General features: G+C 47.7%; 1 protein-coding gene across 1 annotated transcript in view; it reads left to right on the forward strand.

Moving 5' to 3' along the window:
• The first annotated feature begins 206 nt into the window (after window positions 1–206).
• The window catches only part of LOC147725708 (uncharacterized), a 60,422-nt gene continuing 38,895 nt past the window's right edge, over window positions 207–21,733 (forward strand). Inside the window, exon 1 of the mRNA XM_086964389.1 lies at window positions 207–1,544. Within this exon, the coding sequence (XP_086820515.1) occupies window positions 302–1,544 (1,243 nt within the window). The 5' untranslated portion in view covers window positions 207–301. The remainder of the gene's footprint in view (window positions 1,545–21,733) is intronic.

Raw genomic sequence — 21,733 nt, forward strand, 5'->3', positions numbered from 1 at the left:
TAGTAGTTGCTGGAGTATTGTTTGGAGCATCACAAATATGGTTTTGTGAATGAGAGAGTTGGGTGCTCTGGAAGTCAGTGGCGAGAGCGAGTGATTGTTCGAGACAAGACACTGCTAGTTTCAGCATCACTTTTGAAAACGATTCCTCTTCCTTCTGTGCGCTGATGTAAATTTGTTCTTCTGTCTTCTGACTTAGCAGATATGATTGCGGAATCTTAGATGGTGTCTCCCATTCAAGCAGTGAATTACAAGAATGACAGGACAACGGTAGGAGGCGTCTGCCAGGAATCGCAAGGAATCTATGGACCAGGTTAAAATTCAAAGCTTGGAGCACACATGTGATGTGCAGAATACCAGAAACCCTTTTATGGTTGAAGAGGGAGAAGAGGCAGCTGGTAGTGCTCTCCAGGAATGCATGGACCAAGCAGAGGCTGATGTCAGCGAGCAGATGTTTGGCAGCGATCGACAAACCTCCATGAACCAAGTGATGGCTCAAAATGGAGGCCAGGAACCTCGTAATGATGTCCAGGAGTACATGGACCAAGCAAAGGCTGATGAGAGTGACCAGATGTTTACCATAAATAGTCAACTGGCCAGGAACCAAGTGGACTTTGAACAAGAGGAGCCAACCACAGTTCAGTTGAAGGTCAAGGCAGAGGAAATCCTTGCTTGGGATCTCCAAGACGCCACAACTAGTGCACCGTTAGAAGAAATTGAGCGGCAGGGTGTTGGTGATTTCAACCACCTGCCCTTAGAACTAACTGTTCAAGGAAAGATCGAGCAGGAGGAAACCTCTGACTGGTATCACCAAGTACCAACAGTGCCTACAAAGATGGAAGAAGGAGAAGAGCTGTGTGTCGATGATTACAACCACCCGCCATTACAATCAATAACTGTTCAAGAAAAGGTCAAGCAGGAGGAAACCCCTGCCTGGCACCACGAAGACTCCACAGCCCCTACGAAGGTGGAAGAAGGGGAAGAGCAGTGTAGCGGCGATTACAGGCATCAGTCATCCCAATCACAAAGTATTCAAGTGAAGGTGAAAGAGGAGGAAATATCTGACTGGCGCCTGCAAGACTCCACAACCACTGCACACTTGAAGGAAAGGGAAGAGCAGTATGTCAGCAATTCCAAGCGCTGTTCACCAGATCTGCTGAGTGTTGAAACGACGGTCAAGGATGAAACCTCTGACTGGCATTTCCAAGACACCGTAGCTTCGACAAAGGTGGAAGAAAGTGAGGACCAGTGTGTCTCCTATTACAAGCAGTGGCCATTTCAACCACTGAGTGTTGAAGTGAACCTCAAGGAGGAGGAAACCTCTCACTGGCAACTCCAAGACCCCGTAGCTCCTACAAAAGTGGAAGAAGGAGAAGAGCAGTGTGTCAGCGATTCCAACAAATCTGTGATCCATCTCAAGATTGAAGAGACAGAGGAGCTCATAAGCAATCAAAATTCCTTTATCAAAGTGAAGAGTGAAGATGGGGAGGAGCTGGCTGCCTGGGTCCAGAAGACGGCCAAGGGGGAAGAGAATGAGGCCAACACTGGTAAGTTCTAATTAACAGGCCAGTTCCTCTGAAAAGCTGATCGCTGTGGGGTAATCAGTCACATGTCATGCATACCATGCAATCTAGCACTCAAGATCAACCATTGAATCAGTATTATTCCAGACCTGCATGCATGAATGTCAGAAAACTGTAATCTTCCATTTTGCTCAGTTCACCTATATTTTTATAATAATAATAATAATCTTTATTCGGAGTTTCAAAGTTAGAAATCCATAAAAGCAATGATAATACATAATAAAACAGTTATAAAAAAAGTGCAAGGTGATTTCATATAACAAGTAAGTTTCACATCTGACTTACAAAAATGTAAATTTGTTTAGGGAAATTACTTTAAAGGTTTTTTCTGTGTCTATGTATACACTTCAGAAAATTGAAAACATGGTAGCAAGTAGCTTCAGTGTCCAAAAGCTGTAGGCACAACATGGCAGGGCGCCATTGCCTGAGACCCCAGGATTTTAACAAGGTCAATAGCCAAACTTTGCGATGTTCATGATAAAACTTGCAAAACAAGACAGTATGTAAGGTAGTTTGTATTGACTTTTCATCGCAGGGGCATAAGGGTGGATTCGGATCCTAAACATTTGCTGTTGGAAAAGCTACCAGTCTGTGAAACATGTTTAGTCTGAATCTTGTCAAAAGAAAACGGTCAAAAATACCAATATTAAAATTTAGATAGGGCTGAATTGAAAGAGTGGATTGGACCATTACCGCGTGTTGAACGGACAGTTTGCCGGCTTCAGATTGTAATCTCAGGTTTCCAAATGTCCCAGGGCTAATGTTTTTAGTTGTTTCTTTGAGAGTTCTCTGATCTTTTCAGGAATTACATAATATTGCTCTGCCCCAAGGTCAATAAAAAAGTTCCTGATGTAGGCTAACCATTTGATTTTTAGGGCGTGGTCTAATGTCATAGCGTCTGCCACTATCATCTTGGTAAGGTCATTTTTTTCCGAAGTCCAGATGCGGCGCCATAAAAGTAGCGGTTGTATTTTTGCAAGGTCCTCAATATATGGGACGCCTAATTCAGCGTGGCAAGCGTAGGTTGAGGATCGCTTTGGGGCCATCGCTAACAGTTCCACGGGCGGTCGTTTTCCCAGTTTTAGTGAAAAAGTCACCAATGCCGCTAACGCTCTTTTAAAGCAGTGTTTCCTCGCTTCCACTGCCATTTTCCAGGACAGTTTATTGTCTATTGTAATGCCCAAATAGCAGTATTCAGTTGCAGAGTCTATTTTTTGATTGTTGAGGGTAATGTTTTTCAGATGTTTTCTCCCAGCACCTGCCGTCATCACAAAAGTCTTTTTCACGTTTATGTGAAGGTCTAAGGTGCCCATAAACTGAGAATACCTGTTAAGGGTCTTTTGGAGTTCACAGGGAGTCTGTGCCAGGAGGACAGCGTCGTCCGCATAGAGTAGAGCGGGAATCGGGCGTTGTTTTGCCTGTGGGAGATCCCGGGCGCCTTTGAAGAGCTCAACCTCCAAGTTGTTGGTGTAGAGGGAGAAAAGGAAAGGCGCCAGGACACATCCTTGTCTGACTCCACACTCCACTCTGAAGGACGCTGTCAGCTCTCCCTTTGTGCCAAAGCGGACTCTAGCAGAGGGCTTGGAGTACATTTCCCTTAGAAAATTCAGGAGTGGCGGATCTACCCCCATTTGGGCCAAGAGGGACCATAATTTGGTGTGAGAAACACAGTCAAACGCGGCGGACAAGTCCACGTAAATCATATAGAGTTTATCTTTTTTGGCGTGTATGTGTTTTCCAATGATCACGGAAAGGTTTAGGGCGTGTTCCACAGTTCCAAAGCCCTCCCTGAAACCAAATTGTAGTTCAGACAATATGCCTCTCTCCTCCACCAAGTCCTGAAGTCGCTCCAGGATCACCCTACCTGCTATCTTTCCCAATGAGTCCAGCAAAGATATTGGGCGGTAGCAAGCGGGGTCCTGGCGGTTACCCTTCTTGAATATCGGGACCATCAGGGACCTTGTCCAGGACTCCAGGATTCCTTTCTTTGCCGCTGCCGTACACACCCTGGTAATGATCGGGGCCCAAAGATCTGTGTTATACTTGAAGAAGTCAACCGGGACTCCGTCCGGGCCTGGTGCTTTTCCATTTTTGCTTGAGTTCAGGGCCAGAAGGATCTCGGAGATTTCAAAGTCTATTTGAATGGGGTAGGGCAGAACTTCTGAATTCTCGTCTTCAGTTTCTTGCTCTGACGATTGTTTTTGGAAGATTTTTGAGAAGTGTGATACCCATTCTGACTCGTCTATAGCAACTTCGATTTTTGGATTTGTGTCATCAGCCAAAAAAGTGGTTCTTACTATTCTCCAGAAGGCCTGGCTGTTTTTTTCCTGTGCACTAGCGTGGAGTTCGTCCCATAAAGCTTGCTTTAGTTCCGCTTTTCTCTTTTTTCTGATTGTAAGATATTCCTTTCTCAGAGCGGATATGGTATGAGGATCCCTTTCATCTTTGTTTAGTGCTGCTTTGAGTTTTGAATGAGCCTGGGTACATTCTTGATTAAACCATCCTTTTAATCGGCGTGGTCCAGCTTTATGTTTTGCTGTGAGTAGGGACTTTATTTTTTCCATAATTTGAGCGAAGCTATTAAGGAGTTCCTTATCTTCTATCGGTGTATCTAAACATTTCTTAATTTGGGGGTATACCGATTTTATCAATTCTTTGGTGATTTTCTCTGGATTTATCTTCCCCCACTTTATTGTGTACCCATTTAGTTGGCCCAGGTTTATATTATCCTGGGTCAGTGCACTAGCTATCGTCACAGGTAGAGATTGTTGATGATTTGAAGTCATTTCCATTTAGCATGATCACTTTGGATGTTGGGTAGGACTTCAAAGCTGTTTACTCTGGGTTGTAGGCTAGCTGATATTATAATGTAATCAACCATAGTGCTGAAACCTCTTCCTATATAGGTCGGTTCTAGTGAACTAGTTCTGTGATCTGGAATGTTTGCTATTTGGAGGTCCAGATCTGATAGAAGATCGTTCATTATTCCGCCCGCATTATTGAGAAAAATGGATAAGGGAATCACCTTCCTCTGTCACCATACCCGGACATTTTTGCTCTGGTTGGGTGCAGTGATGTAGATTGAAATCTCCTGCCCATATTATAGATAATACACCCTTTGCTCCTTGTTTCTGTCTAAGGGTAGTTAATTTTTCATAAAGGTGGGCCAAAACTCTATGGAGCTGTGATTCCTCAAGGTTGTTATAAAAATTGATGAGGACTACAAACTCATTTTTGGGTAAAGAGAGACCAATGATCTGGTAGTTAGAATCCAGTTCAATGATGTTTATTTTTATATTTTGGATGGTGTTAGCTATATAAATGTTTAGTCCTCCCTTTGGTCTACCCTATTGTCCCACCAGCGCAGGGGAAAAATATGTCTTATACCCCTGCAAGTGGAGTTCTGATTGTGACCATGTCTCCTGTAGACAGACTATTTGATGTCTGTGTACATGGTGCATGATGGTCCCGTCCTCCACCTTTGGCCGTAATCCCGCAATGTTCCAGGAGATCACGGCCAAAGTTGGAGGATTATTTTTGAAGCTATTATCGATTTGTAGATTGCTGGGAGTAACTAGGTCTTCAAGGATTAAAGGGTTATCTGGGATTGGCGGGTTATCTGGGGTTTTAGAGGCCTGTTCTTCTGGCTGTGGTGGTCAGTCGACACACTCTAGGCCACTATACATATTTGTTAGTGGTAATCCATTCCAGCCGTCCCAACGTGAGGGTTCTCTGTAATTTCTCCACTGTTCTTGCCCTCTCCATTCATCCCTTTCTCTGCCTCGATAATGAGGGCCCACTGTGTACCAGGGTCCATCTATTTGCGAGGGGCCATCCTGAAATCTGGGTGGGTAAAAGAAAGAAGGACGTTTTATTCCTATCCCCCGTTTAAAGTTAGGTCCTATCCTGAGCAGATGTATTCTACTATTCTGGGGTCCTCAAAGGTAATTAGAACGCAATCCCCCTGTATTGTTTTTTTACCATGGCCGACCCAAGGGGCTCTTCTAACCATCAGAATTCTAGTGGAGCAGTAGGGGGGTGCTGGACGGTTTATGCTAAGCCAGTGTTGTATCTTATTTTTTAATGACCAGTTTGGTTCGTATTTTTGGTCCGTCAGCTCTGGTACACCGGTCAATATAGCAACAAAGGGACTCGCTTCTGGTGGAAGTGTTACTGGTCGTGTTTCGCCCTGTTGTTGTCTTTCCCTCGCTCGATATGTTTGCGGTTGTTTGGTTGGGGGTTGTTTGTTTTTTGTGGCTGTGGTAGTGCTATTACAGGGGGTGCTATTTTTTCCTGGAGAGATTGTTGAAGCTAATGTGTCTGGTGCTTTTTTATTAGATGGTATTCTAGCTGGGGGTTTCGGGGCTATAGTGGGTACGGGTGTCGAGCTTTTTGCTTGAGCCACGGGGATTATATTTACCGGTTTTGGTGCCCCAGGTTTTTGTACTTTTTGTGATTCTTGTACATGGTTTGAGGCAGGGTTAGCTTTCATCGACGCTGAGAGTTCGACTACGGCTTTTTCTAGTTTTGCCAGGGTATCTTGAATGGGTGAAAGGGATTTATGTAGGAGATTTCCAATTTTTTCTAGCAAGTCTAGATTGTAATTACAGTCAGTTTCATTTATTGGGGAGTCCTCAGATACTATCACTAAGTTCGTGGTAGGTGAAGCATCATGGTGTATACTCACAGTGTGCCTACTCTGATTTCCCAGCAGAGGGGGACTAAGTGTATTTCCCATTTCCTCTGTAGCGGATGGAGTTTGTTTTCTCATTGGTGTTTTATTTGTCGCTACATGATTCTTTTTCTTTTTTATAGCTCCCTCCCTCCTCCCTCTTGCCTGTCTTACCTCTTCTGGTGTAGGGTGTGGAACTAAGTCAGGAGTTTTTTCTAGGTCAGAGTCAGCTATTAATTGAGATTCTGAGAGTTGTGACACCAATAGGTCAACTATGTTTGGGAGGCTCTGCCTCTTGTTGGTCCCGCCCTCACTATGTCTTTGATCTTTGGTAGGGACTGGCGTTCTGGCGGTTGCTAGATGACCCATTGAGGATCGTCGAGCCTCCAGGAGGTCTTGGGATACTCTCCGTTCTATGAGTGGAATACTCTGATCTATAAAGGTGTTAGCCTTTGTTAGTCACAAGTCAAGAAATACTTTATTCGGTTCGAATTTTCAAAACCATAAAAGTACAGACATATAAAAAATGGTCCAGAAATCACAGTACATCATTAAGAAAAAAGTTACAATTAGTAATGCAGCAGTAATAAAAACGTTACAGAATAAAAAACCAAGTTCAGTTTTACGATACACAGAATGGTTGGTACATATTCTACACCCAATTGATCCTTTTGCCCAGTCTCATTGCAATAGTTAAAAATTTGGCCACATTATAGATTTCCCAGATATCAGTTAGCATCTGGAGGTATAATACCGCTGGTTTAACCTGCCTGAACCCTTTCCCCTTTAGCAGGGGGATGATGAATTTTTCCCTAATGGTTTTAAAATGGGTACAAAAAAACAGGAAATGGGCAGTGTCCATTATTGAATAACCGTCACAATTACATATACTCAGTTCCGAGTCCCTGGTCCAGCCAGGGCGGCCACAAATTAGCAAGTGAGCTTTGTTCAAGCGGAACTTAGTAAGGAGGTACCTGTGACTTGGGTTGTTTACAACTTTCAAGTAAAGTTCCGGTTCGTGATCTGAGGAAACAATCAGTTGATGCGACCTAACAGAAGGTTTTCTCAACTCCTTGTTTTCTCTATCCATTCCACTATGTAGCAAAAAGGTGTTCTTTGCCCACTTCAGATCAGCCTTTACGAGGGCAGAAGGATTGTGGAACAGCTCAGGCCTGCCCAGCTTAACACAAGATTGTTCAACATATTTTAGCCAGGGAATCTTGTTCCAATGGTCTAGTTTAAGGCAATCCTTCAAGATTTCATGATTAACATCAAGCTCTGGGTTGAGCCACACAGATATCCATTTCAGGAGGGGAGCCATAGCGACTCGATCCTCCAGAAAATCCACCCCGCATTCCTGATGTACAATGAAGCTTGCTGTGGATTTTGGTAAAGAAAGAATGGATTTTAAAAAGTTATCCTCGATCACTTGGAGAGATTTAGCGGGCATGAAACCCCACAGGTCTGCGCCATACATGGTGATAGCTATACATTTTGCGGCGTACACTTTTAGGACAGCCTCTATGGGCTTCACCCCAATTTTGCGTGAGAAACCAAGGACTGCAGATATAGAGCGTGCCAAGACCTTTTTTTTCTCCAACATTTGGGGAAGCCAAGTGGAGCGATCGTCAAACACTACACCCAGGTAGGGGAATCTGGAGACCCTGGATAATTTGTGGCCATTACAGTGTAGAGACATGGCATGTTTTTTGGCCTTAACATGGGGTCCTACCACCATTACATGGGATTTACCAAAGTTGATACTGAGGTCCAGATTTATCATAAAATTATAAAAAGAGTTCAACAGACTTTGCAGACCTACAGCAGTTCTAGCTATGAGAGCCGCATCATCTGCGTACAGTAATGCGGGCAATATGTATTTCCCTGCTCTAGGTATGTCTTTACAGGCTAAACCCAGTGCTCCACCCAAGTTATTAATGTATAAGGTGAACAGCAGGGGAGCAAGAATGCAGCCCTGCCTGACACCGTTAGTAATATGGATTTTTCCTGTACAATTCCCTTTTCTGTCATAGCGAACAGTGGCGGTAAGGTCCTTATGAAGGTCTGCTAGGAAGTACACGATGTTTGGGTCGATACCTATGCTAAGGAGCTGGCCCCACAACTTGGACCTGTTCACTCGGTCAAAGGCCGAGGACAGATCCATAAAGGCAATGAATAGGGATCCAGGCTTTGCTTTAGTGTATTTTCAAATCAGCAATTGTAGGTTTAAACTCTGATCGATGGTGCTCCTTCCCTTTCTAAAACCATACTGAAGGGGGGAAAGGGTGTTAGTCTCCCCTAACCATTCAGTAAGTTTACTGAGGACCACTCTCCCTATGACCTTAACCGCAGAATCTATCAGGGATATGGGGCGATAATTTCCCGGTTCCCCCCTGTCTCCTTTTTTAAAAATAGGGACAATTACGGATTGGGACCATGATTCTGGGATACCTGTTTTAAAAATGCTGTTGAAGACTCTAGCTAAAATTTTGGACCAGAATAAAATATCCACTTTAAAAAGATCAGCTGGAACCCCGTCCGGCCCAGGAGCCTTATTGCTGGTCATTTTTTCAATGGCTAGGCCCACCTCTACCTCATCTACCGTTAGGCTATACGGGAGTTGATATAAACTGGTCGTGTCCTCAGCCCCGGTAGCTTCCTGCTCATACACAGATTTAAAGTGCAAATGCCATTTGTCTTCTTGGATACCACAATCCAATTCACTATTGCATGAGTCCGCAAAATATGGTTGGTTGACCACGGCCCAAAATTTGGCGCTACTTTTCAGGACGTCAGTTGAGGTCAGATCAGCCCAAGCATCCTCTCTAATCTCACGCCGTCTTTTCTCAATGGTGGTCTTATATGCTTTCCTGAGGGTAGCCACAAGTTTTCTATCTACAGGATTTGATTTTAAAGCTAATTTTAATTTGTGGTTAGCAGCAGAACATTTATTATCAAACCAGCCTGCCCTTTCCTGGTTTTTCCTTTTACACTGTTGTGTCAGGTTAGACACGATGTTGGCGCATACCCTTTTATACGCTTCTAAAACCTCAGTGTCCCCCGCCTGGTCACTTAAACAAAGTTCGAAATCCTCCTGACTATTTATACACAAATTGCCCAAAAAATCCTCAGGAATTATTTTGCACCATTTGATTCGGCGGGCCTGGTCAGTTGGTCGTAAGTCACATTTGTCTACCAGACTCAAGCTACTATCGTTAATATCAAATACATCTTTAACTTTTAGTACAACAAGATTGTGGTCACTAAAATGGGACCTTACAACGGTATAGCAGATGATATGACTGCTATAACTACTGCTCAAAAAAATGTAATCAATGGTAGACCCACTGCCATGGCCCGTAAAAGTTGGAATGCCCTCTTCCCCCCCAAGTGGCAACATTAAACCATTTTCAGCTAACAAAGATTCTAGAAAGGAACCCTGATCTGTATGTTCAAAAGGGATATTCTCATCATCTGGGGAACCAAACAGAAGGTTCGGAGGACAATCTTCCTGACAGCCGTGGACATTGAAATCTCCCAATAAAATAACAATACAATTGGCCTCCATGGACTCTTGGAACTTAATTAAAAAAGAGTTTAACCTCTGCAAATTATCAACTGAGTGTTCTCTATCAAAAGAGTTATAGAAGTTCACTAGTAATACAGCATTAGAGCTCCTGTGTGTAATTAAAACTGCAAGGCAGTAGGGGCTACCAGTGGGAATTTCTTTATAGGTGCCTGAGATTTTTGCGGATATCAAGGTAACCAGGCCACCTCTAGCCCGCCCTCTCAATGAATTGACAGCTGGGAGGAAGAAGGTGGTGTATCCATCCAGTGTAAGCAGATTTTCAGTCACCCACGTTTCCTGCATGGCGATAATGTCCATAGTGCCTATGAGGTCTCTCCAATGAGGGTCATCGATTTTGTTCCTAAGGCCCGCTATGTTCCATGTGGCCATTGCGATCACCTGCCTGCCTCCTTTATTCCCTTCAATTACAGACAAATCTGTCCCCCCCTCCATGACCTGCTCTGTGGTAGACGTTCGCTCAGTACTTGGATCAGGGTTTAAGTCTTGTGGGGGGTGACTACTCTGTAAGGTGGTGTGTAGGGCGGTTAACGATTGTATAGCATAGTGACCCGATGTTTGTCAATCTACCCAATCCATAAAGGACGGGTGATCGTAATGATTGAACGTTGGGACATTAAAATAATTTTCCTGCCCATTTACGTGATGATAGTCATGATATGGATGTTTGTTTTGGGGGCCAGCGAAAAAAACGCCCTGAAAAGGTCCAGCTCTTCTTCTCCTGACCACGGTCCACCCATCCTCACCCCCCTCCTCCCAGCCACGTGATTGAGCCTCCCAGGGGGGATTAAACCTCTGTCTATAGTTGGGCTCCTGAGGGCCCTTTAACCAGCTCCATCTTTTGTCGGGTTGGTTCCCTTGAACATAAAAGTAGGAGAGAGGCCTGGCCGTGACCGTGCTCGCCTGATGACGCGGTGTACCGGCACTGATGTAATTTACTACCTGTGGGTGCTCAAAGGTGACCACCACGCAGTCACCTTGTAGGTTTTTCCTATTGCCTCCCACCCAAGGAGTTCTCTCCACCATTAGGATGTTACTAGGCATGCCAGGCGGTAATGGAAAGTTTTTAGACAGCCAGTGGCACACCTTATTTTTTAGGGTTTGGTAGGACTCCGTTTCAGTTGGCCCGAGTTCAGTGACCCCAGTCAGGATAACTACATAGGAGCATGCATCCGGCGGAAGGTGGATGTTTCTCCGTGGTTCTCTCTTTTCCTTTGGGGTCTGATCCAATTTAGGTGTCGGAGGTGTAGGTTCTTTAAACTTAACCTGAGAGGTAACCTTGGGTTTAACAGGATTAGAAACTGGTTTTGGGTCAGGAGTTTTTGAGGAAGTGCCCCCTGTGATGATGGTATTGGTGGGATTAATGGGCGCATTTTTTTTAAGAGAAGGGGTATTTTTATCAACCATGGGAGGCTTATTCATGGCCTTTTTTACGGGGGGTATCTTGTTATCCAGGCTAAAGCTAGGAGCGCTTATATCTTTATGGATGTTTTTTAAGATAGTTTCTAAGCAACGCAACCTGGCTTCAATGGGTTCGAGCAGGATTTTTAACATTTGAAAGATGTTATTATTTGCCATGTTTAAGCTGTTCCTATCCTCATCGCTTCTAACATGATTATCTACTTCGCCACCTAGATCCAAAATTTCCTCTAGACTACTATCTATGACTGTGTCATCTGGTAAACTTAGTGGTAGACCCATATTAGTTTGATTAGCTCCATCGATGTCAACGGTGTTAGCGACCAGAACACTATTAGAGTTTAGGGGCACCAGGTCTGAGGTAGTCTGATCTAAGTTCTGAGTGATCAGTGCTTTCTTTCGTTTACGTGTGACAGATTTTGACTTTTTTTTTAGGAATCGCTCCCTCTTTCAAGCCCCTTTCAAGTGCATTTTCCACAGAGACATCTTCAGACTCATTTAATGAACCACTCTCTGCTAACAAAGCAAGATTAGGTGTTGCCTCCAAACCTTCTTGCGAGCTAATATCATCATGAGCCCCCTCATTGTGTACAATAGCTGAGGGGTTGGAGTTTGTGGATGCATGTGGAGTACAGGCTTGAGCTATGAGGCCTAAAGAAGATCTCCTGGCCAATGCCAAGTCTTGAGACACCCTTCTGTCCATTAAAATAATCCTCTCATCTATTAAGGCATGAGTCCGAACGATAAAATCATCGAGGGTACCCGTCAGTTTTTTGGCTCCAGCAGCTGCCATGCTTCTAGTCTCTCGACAGTTCATTACAGGCCAAAAATAAAGTAAAGTTATAGTGCAAAGTGGCCGGGGTTACGTATAGGCAGAAGAAAATAAGTCTCTAAAGTTGGTCCCAGTGATAATAACAAAAATAACAGTGAGCGAGCTTACAATTATGTAGGGGGTCCGTTGGTCCAAAGGCTGGCAAACAAATGACAAAGGGTGTGGCCTAGACCAGGCCCCTCAGGCCTCTGAGGGCCACAGAGGGCCCGCCCTTTGCCCGGGCTTAGCCCCGGGCGTCCCGCACCCGTCCCGCGTAGCGGGTGTCAGCAGTTGCTAATGAGGAGATGAGGCGGTCGGGGGCGGGGCAACCCGGGAGAGCGTCCAGGTGCAGGGGATGGCTACACAGGGACTCCTGGGAAATGGAGTCCCTGTCCCTCACCTGGTGCTCGCAGCCCGGGCAGAGTGTTCCCTTCTTCCGCCCAGTTAAGCACACAGTGCGCCGCCAAAGCCCTTCACTTCAGCGAGGCAGCCCAGCCCAGCAGTACGGGCGATGCGGGACCCGCGCAGCGGGTTCCGCGAGGTGTGAAGGCAAAGGGTCAGTCCAGCAGTAGGAACGTTGCAGGGATAATCCACGAAGCTCCCTGGTCAGCAGCAAGTAATTTAGGCGTTTCCTTTGTTATAAAACTGTCTATGGGGCCAGTTAGTTGTCCTTTTTTTGCTGCAGTCTTACTTCTGCTTCCCCTTGGAGACATGTTTTGTCACGATTCACCCTCCCCGACCTCCGGTAAATCACTGCCTGCCCGGTCCTGAGAAACGGAATGGGAAACTACATATCCCATGATCCTTCGCGCTGCGCGCCCCTATGACGCGACGCGTCTACGGATTATCAGGAAGTCGGGCGGCAGACGCGCTGCCGATTATTCCTGCTGGAGTTGGTTCGTGTTTGACTGTGGTGTCTTTCCGGATCCTTGTTTATCGGCGGAGGCAAGGTTCAGCTTGCGTGGAGGGAACACGTCGTCATCGGCGTGTGAGTACTTTGTTCTGGGTTTTCCTCGCCCAGTTGTGGAATATCCTGGTGGGGCTTAGGAAGCGCCTGCAACTTGGTGTGATTTGGAGTGCTGCCACTCGAGTGTCCTGGTGGGGCTTAGGAAGCGCCTACAACTCGGTGTGTTTTCGAGTGCTGCCATTCGAGTGTGGATTACCTGGAGGGGCTTAGGAAGCGCCCGGGTCCTGTTATCTTTCCAGCAACAGGTTTACTGATCGAGTGGGGCACTTGCTTTCTAAGGGTGTTTACAGATACTGTTTGTTGCATACGTACAGGGAGCGTCTTGCTCCGGTTTGCGCAGGACACCTGGGTATAGGTGCCGCGTTACATTTACAGTACTAATTACTCACTGATGAAGCGCCTACAGAGCAGGATCTGTATAGACGCTATACGCTGCGCATATATCTATATATATATTATTTTTTCCTAACTTTGGGATTATATACATTGTAGGGAATGTTGGAGAGATCTTGGGGTAGTTGCGTCTTGCACACCCTGGGGTTAAGCTTCTAGCATTTCCTCGGAGGAGAAAAGTTCTTTTGTTTTCAACCACCGTTTACCAGGAATGAGATCTTTATTTGCTTTTGGTGCCATGGGGCTACTTTAGGTTATCTGTATCCTACAACTGGGTAGGTAATCATTGTTGGCCTAAATTACACGTTCAAGGAGGGGAGGGAACATGGGGGTTATCTAATGCTCTCTATATTCTATTTTCCAGTAGTACAGCCAGGGGATATAGAGACCGCCCTTAGATCCTTCCTTCATAAAGGCACGCCTGTGGGATACACAGGTGAGGTAACAATTGTTTTGTTAAGTAGTTGATGTTCTAGCTTAGGGTTCTGTGGGACTTACCCCGTGTTTCTGTAATTACAGGTTTACGGTTACAAGTGCCCAGCTGCTCTCCTCCGGACCCACCTTTTTCCCCCGCTTGATCGCCTTAACAGTCTGGGCACAATTACAGTCAGACTTGGGTTGATCTAGAGGTGGGCCCCCTTAGAGCATCAATCCAATCCTGAGGAGCATCCGGAGCGGCCCTGACAGAATAATCGGCCTACAAGTTCTGCTCCTCCTGGTTGGGTTGAATCAAGGGATGGCTACCTTGGATGAGTTAGCAACCGCCTTAGGCTTAGTTCAGGCCGAGTTGGCCGCCTCCCGTCAGGAAACGGCTGTGTTGCAAGCACGAATGGATGCTATGCAGCGGAATCCGTTTGATGCAGGGAATCCTGTCCAACCGACAACCTCGTTGGTAGTAGAAATGCCTTCTCCAGTTCCTTTGGCTCCCCCAGAACGGTTTATGGGAGATAGAAAGAAAGTGCAGGTGTTTATGACCCAGGTGATGATGCACTTCACCTGTAAACCTAAATGTTTTTTGACTAATCAATCACGGGTTTCCTTCCTGATCTCCTATTTAGGAGGTGAGGCCGCCCAGTGGGCTGTACCGATAGTCAGGAATAATGATGGAATCCTTTATGATTGGGACCTGTTTCGAGCGGAATTTGAGAAAACGTTCGACAGGAGAGCTGAGACTTTTTCAGCTGATAAGGAGTTGCTTGTTCACAAACAAGGCAATTCCGATATCGTAACATACCTAAATCATTTTAGGAGATTGATCGCTGAAACCGATTGGCCTGAAGCCAAACAGATGGTTCTGTTTTACCAAGGGCTCACAGACAATCTCAAAGACGTAATAGCACAAGTTGAACCCCAGCCTACCACATGTGCAGCCTTTATTGATTTGGCATTACGCTTAGATCATAGATTAAGAGAGAGAAAGGGCGAGACTGGAAGAAGAGACAAACCCCTGGTGTTCGGGGAGAAACCAACTAGTGGGGAGAAAGCAGAAGGCAAATCCGAACCTATGGACATTGGTGTGGTGCGGGCATCCCTCACTAGCAGTGAAAGAGAACATCATCGCAAATTTGGGCTGTGCTTGTATTGTGGGAAGAAAGGCCATTTTTTACGAGAATGTCCTGTGAAACCAAAAGGAGGACGCTATCGTACCTGTCCAGGAACGGTATCTACGGTCGACAAGGGTTCGGAAAACTCCAATGCTTGAGTTCTAAGGAAGGGAGGGACTCAAGTGTACATCTCATCCCTTCGATAACCGAAGAAAACCGAGTGGGAAAACAGTTGTTCTTTATAGACATTGAATTATGGATTGATCAATCCCCTAAATATGTATGTGCCATGGTAGATTCCGGAGCAACAGGTTGCTTCATGGATTTGGCAGAAGCACGGAAGTTGGGAGTGAACCCCGTCGATAAACCCGTCATGGAAGAAGTGTTTGCAGTAGACGGTCATGTGTTGGAATCCGGTCCTATCACACAACATACCCCGGAGTATGAGATGTGGTATGGGGGTTATCATAAGGAACAGCTGTCATTTAACCTCATCCAGGCCCCTAATTATGGTATAATCTTAGGACTCCCTTGGCTGAAAAGACATGAACCCATCATTAAATGGAAAGAACAATCTGTGGAGTTCTCCTCTTCTTATTGCCACGATCATTGCATCCAGGAGAATTCCCGACCATCTACGATATTGGCTGTCACTCACAACATTTCCACAGCTGCGGAAAAAGAGGTGGAACTACCTCAGTGTTACCAGGAGTATGAAGAAGTCTTCAGCAAAACCAAAGCAGAAGTGCTTCCCCCCCATAGGGAATACGACTGCCGCATAGATTTAACACCAGGGTCAGTGGTTCCATGTGGTCGTATTTATGCGTTATCCCAACCCGAAACGAAACACCTACGGGAATATTTGGACAAACTACTCGCTTTGGGATTCATCCGACCATCACGGTCCCCAGCAGCTTCCCCCCTTTTCTTTATTCCGAAGGCAAATGGGGAATTACGCTGCTGTATAGACTACAGGGCATTAAATGCGATTACCACCAAGAATCAATACCCACTTCCGTTGATTCCTGTATTACTGGAACAAGTGAGATCAGCCAGGATTTACACAAAATTGGATCTCAGGGGAGCCTACCATTTAGTACGCATACGATCAGGCGACGAATGGAAAACCGCTTTCAAAACCAGGTATGGGCTTTTTGAGTATCTGGTGATGCCCTTTGGGCTATGCAACGCCCCAGCTTCCTTTCAATTTTTTCTTAATGAGGTGTTGCGAGACTACCTGGACATCTTTGTAGTCGTCTACATTGATGACATTTTAATCTACTCTAATGACGAACTAGAACACATTCAACATGTGAAACAAGTACTGGAGTCTTTACAGCAAAACCATCTATACTGCAAACTGACGAAATGTGAGTTTCATGTCACGTCAGTGGAATTCCTGGGAGTCATGCTCACTCCATCTGGGCAGATAATGGCGGAAAGGAAGGTACGAGCGATTGTGGATTGGCCTCAACCCGCCAATGTCAAGGATATCCAGAAACTTCTGGGGTTTGCTAACTTTTATCGGAGGTTCATCTCTCACTTTTCGGATCTGGTGGCACCTCTCACAAGATTAACCCGGAAGAACATCCCGTTTATATGGGGAACCGAAGAGCAAACAGCGTTTGATCGATTGAAAACCGCGTTCACATCTGCTCCGGTACTAACACATGCTGACCCACGCCTCCCTTTCGTGGTAGAGGCGGATGCATCTGAACTAGCGGTGGGGGGCTGTACTATCGCAGAGGAGTGAAGATACCGGTCATCTACATCCCATTGCCTTCATGTCACGCAAGTTAAATACGGCAGAACGCAATTATACGATTGCAGAGAAGGAATTGCTTGCTATTAAAGACGCCTTCACAGAGTGGAGGCATTGGTTGATGGGTGCTACACACCAAATCACTGTTTATACAGACCACCGAAACCTTCAGTTCTTGAGAGCAGCACGCCATCTCACTCCCAGACAACTGAGATGGATGCTTTTCTTCTCGGAGTTTCATTTCGTGGTCACCTTCCGCCCGGGATGTGACAACCGGAAAGCTGATGCTCTCACACGTCAAGAAAGTCACCCAGCATTGAGGGAGTCTCCTGAAACCAGCATTGTCAAACCTCAACAGGTGATAGGGGTGATCCATACGGCGGAATTTCTACACAAGGTCAAGAAAGGCATCCAGACCTTTGTTTGGAAGACTTGGATTCGGGTGCACCCGGAATGGAAAATACGGCAAGGCCTGCCAAGGAAGGGGTCTCAATTGCTTCTCCCCACTCTTGCATTGAGAAAGCAAGTATTTAAGTGGTGCCATGATCTACCTTGCGCAGGACACACGGGAGGGAAGAAAACTTTGGAAAAGCTGCTACGCAATTACTGGTGGCCCACCATCCGGCCGGATGTGTTTGCTTGGGTTCAACGATGTGAGGTCTGCTCGCAGGCCAAAAGCGATCATAGACCAGCACAAGGGCTGTTACAAACAATGCCCACGCCTGTGAGTCCTTGGGAAAGCTTTTCAGTCGATTTTGTGGTAGGACTCCCTCAGGATCATGGGATGTCGGCGATTGTAGTAGTCGTGGACTACTTGACCAAGATGGGTCACTTCATTGCCAGTAGAGGGGTACCCACAGCTAGTCAATTAGCCCAGTTGCTGCTTATCCATATTGTTCGGTTGCATGGCTTACCTAAGGTCATTGTTTCAGATAGAGGGGCTCAATTCACCGCCAAATTTTGGAGGGTCTGGTGTGATCGATTGGGCATTGCCTCATCCTTGTCCACCAGCTTTCATCCGCAAACGGATGGTCAGACCGAAACGTTAAACCAGACCCTCAAACAATACCTGAGGTGTTTTGTGGATACCTCTTCGGAAGCATGGGTGGAATGGTTATGGTCGGCGGAGGTGGCGTATAATGACGCAATTCATTCCTCTACCTTGTGTACCCCGTTTTTCTGTACTTATGGGTTCCATCCCAGATTTGTTCCTTTGAGTGTGCCAAGTGTTGAAACCCCGATCCCACAGTTACAAACAAGATTGGTGCAATTGCGGAAGACTGTTATGCAGGCCAGAAACAATCTAGTAAAAGCTAAGCTAAAGTACAAGGCACAGGCCGATAGACATCGTAGGCCCTGTCCTGGGTACAAGAAAGGGGACTGGGTGTGGCTGTCCACTAGGAACATTCGTTTCAAAAGGTTCAGTGTTTTCAATCCCCGCTTCATCGGTCCTTACCAGGTGGTTCGCCAGGTCAACCCCGTAGCGGTGAAACTTAAACTCCCCTCACATTTCAGAATACACCCTGTGTTCCATGTCTCACTGGTCAAGCCTGCTCAGGGTCCGAGACATACCGCCCCTGCGCCTGTAAGGGTAGAACAGGAAGTGGAGTACGAGGTGCGGCGCATCTTGGACTCTCGTAGAGTGAGGGGGAAACTCCAGTACCTGGTGTCTTGGAAGGGTTATGGTCCCGAGGAGGATTCGTGGGAACCGGTGGGTGCAGTTCATGCACCTAGACTGGTGCGGAGGTTCCATTTGTCTCATCCTGGTAAACCTGGTGGCAGTCAGTGAGTGTTGTGAGAGGGGGTGTACTGTCACGATTCACCCTCCCCGACCTCCGGTAAATCACTGCCTGCCCGGTCCTGAGAAACGGAATGGGAAACTACATATCCCATGATCCTTCGTGCTGCGCGCCCCTATGACGCGACGCGACTACGGATTATCAGGAAGTCGGGCGGCAGACGCGCTGCCGATTATTCCTGCTGGAGTTGGTTCGTGTTTGACTGTGGTGTCTTTCCGGATCCTTGTTTATCGGCGGAGGCAAGGTTCAGCTTGCGTGGAGGGAACACGTCGTCATCGGCGTGTGAGTACTTTGTTCTGGGTTTTCCTCGCCCAGTTGTGGAATATCCTGGTGGGGCTTAGGAAGCGCCTGCAACTTGGTGTGATTTGGAGTGCTGCCACTCGAGTGTCCTGGTGGGGCTTAGGAAGCGCCTACAACTCGGTGTGTTTTCGAGTGCTGCCATTCGAGTGTGGATTACCTGGAGGGGCTTAGGAAGCGCCCGGGTCCTGTTATCTTTCCAGCAACAGGTTTACTGATCGAGTGGGGCACTTGCTTTCTAAGGGTGTTTACAGATACTGTTTGTTGCATACGTACAGGGAGCGTCTTGCTCCGGTTTGCGCAGGACACCTGGGTATAGGTGCCGCCTTACATTTACAGTACTAATTACTCACTGTTGAAGCGCCTACAGAGCAGGATCTGTATAGACGCTATACGCTGGGCATATATCTATATATATATTATTTTTTCCTAACTTTGGGATTATATACATTGTAGGGAATGTTGGAGAGATCTTGGGGTAGTTGCGTCTTGCACACCCTGGGGTTAAGCTTCTAGCATTTCCTCGGAGGAGAAAAGTTCTTTTGTTTTCAACCACCGTTTACCAGGAATGAGATCTTTATTTGCTTTTGGTGCCATGGGGCTACTTTAGGTTATCTGTATCCTACAACTGGGTAGGTAATCATTGTTGGCCTAAATTACACGTTCAAGGAGGGGAGGGAACATGGGGGTTATCTAATGCTCTCTATATTCTATTTTCCAGTAGTACAGCCAGGGGATATAGAGACCGCCCTTAGATCCTTCCTTCATAAAGGCACGCCTGTGGGATACACAGGTGAGGTAACAATTGTTTTGTTAAGTAGTTGATGTTCTAGCTTAGGGTTCTGTGGGACTTACCCCGTGTTTCTGTAATTACAGGTTTACGGTTACAAGTGCCCAGCTGCTCTCCTCCGGACCCACCTTTTTCCCCCGCTTGATCGCCTTAACAGTCTGGGCACAATTACAGTCAGACTTGGGTTGATCTAGAGGTGGGCCCCCTTAGAGCATCAATCCAATCCTGAGGAGCATCCGGAGCGGCCCTGACATGTTTATACAAGTGGGGATGTTTATGATATGTTTTTGAGCTAGGAGTTAGGGGGGTAGCCCGGCCCGGCTCTATCCGGCATCTAACGGCCTAAAACGGCCCGCTCTTTGCCCGGTCTTCACCCCGGGGTGCGCCCCGCGGTGCGCGTCACTGGGCTTGCTGATATTCTCTTGGGTGGAGAGGGGGCGTGGCACTGGGAGGGGGCGCGGCTCACCCGGGAAGAGGACACAGCTGTGGATGTTGTATGCTGGTCCTCGCAGTCCCGGGGCCGCACCTCTCGCCTCCTCTGCGGCCTCGCAGCTGACACCTCCTCACGCCGGCAAGAAAATGAGCTGGAACAGTTGATAGCTACTCCTGTAGCACGATCAGAGTTTTGACAAAGGGACTCCTCGGAACGAGCGGCACCCGCGAAGCGGGGGCCACAAGGAGTGAAGAGCGCTTTGGTGGGGGCGGGCACTGGGAGGGGGCGCGGCTCACCCAGGAAGAGGACACAGCTGTGGATGTTGTATGCTGGTCCTCGCAGTCCCGGGACCGCACCTCTCGCCTCCTCTGCGGCCTCGCAGCTGACACCTCCTCACGCCGGCAAGAAAATGAGCTGGAACAGTTGATAGCTACTCCTGTAGCACGATCAGAGTTTTGACAAAGGGACTCCTCGGAACGAGCGGCTCCCGCGAAGCGGGGGCCGCGAGGAGTGAAGAGCGCTTTGGTGGGGGCGGGCACTGGGAGGGGGCGCGGCTTACCCGGGAAGATGACACAGCTGTGGATGTTGTATGCTGGTCCTCGCAGTCCCGGGGCCGCACCTCTCGCCTCCTCTGCGGCCTCGCAGCTGACACCTCCTCACGCCGGCAAGAAAATGAGCTGGAACAGTTGATAGCTTCTCCTGTAGCACGATCAGAGTTTTGGCAAAGGGACTCCTCGGAACGAGCGGCACCCGCGAAGTGGGGGCCGCGAGGAGTGAAGAGCGCTTTGGTGGGGGCGGGCACTGGGAGGGGGCGCGGCTCACCCGGGAAGAGGACACAGCTGTGGATGTTGTATGCTGGTCCTCGCAGTCCCGGGGCCGCACCTCTCGCCTCCTCTGCGGCCTCGCAGCTGACACCTCCTCACGCCGGCAAGAAAATGAGCTGGAACAGTTGATAGCTACTCCTGTAGCACGATCAGAGTTTTGACAAAGGGACTCCTCGGAACGAGTGGCTCCCGCGAAGCGGGGGCCGCGAGGAGTGAAGAGCGCTTTGGTGGGGGCGGGCACTGGGAGGGGGCGCGGCTCACCCAGGAAGAGGAACACAGCTGTGGATGTTGTATGCTGGTCCTCGCAGTCCCGGGGCCGCACCTCTCGCCTCCTCTGCGGCCTCGCAGCTGACACCTCCTCACGCCGGCAAGAAAATGAGCTGGAACAGTTGATAGCTACTCCTGTAGCACGATCAGAGTTTTGACAAAGGGACTCCTCGGAACGAGCGGCACCCGCGAAGCGGGGGCCGCGAGGAGTGAAGAGCGCTTTGGTGGGGGCGGGCACTGGGAGGGGGCGCGGCTCACCCAGGAAGAGGACACAGCTGTGGATGTTGTATGCTGGTCCTCGCAGTCCCGGGACCGCACCTCTCGCCTCCTCTGCGGCCTCGCAGCTGACACCTCCTCACGCCGGCAAGAAAATGAGCTGGAACAGTTGATAGCTACTCCTGTTGCACGATCAGAGTTTTGACAAAGGGACTCCTCGGAACGAGCGGCTCCCGCGAAGCGGGGGCCGCGAGGAGTGAAGAGCGCTTTGGTGGGGGCGGGCACTGGGAGGGGGCGCGGCATACCCGGGAAGATGACACAGCTGTGGATGTTGTATGCTGGTCCTCGCAGTCCCGGGGCCGCACCTCTCGCC

This window comes from Lissotriton vulgaris, chromosome 3_2, assembly GCF_964263255.1.
Source record: "Lissotriton vulgaris chromosome 3_2, aLisVul1.2, whole genome shotgun sequence".
In the NCBI taxonomy this organism is placed as follows: domain Eukaryota; kingdom Metazoa; phylum Chordata; class Amphibia; order Caudata; family Salamandridae; genus Lissotriton; species Lissotriton vulgaris.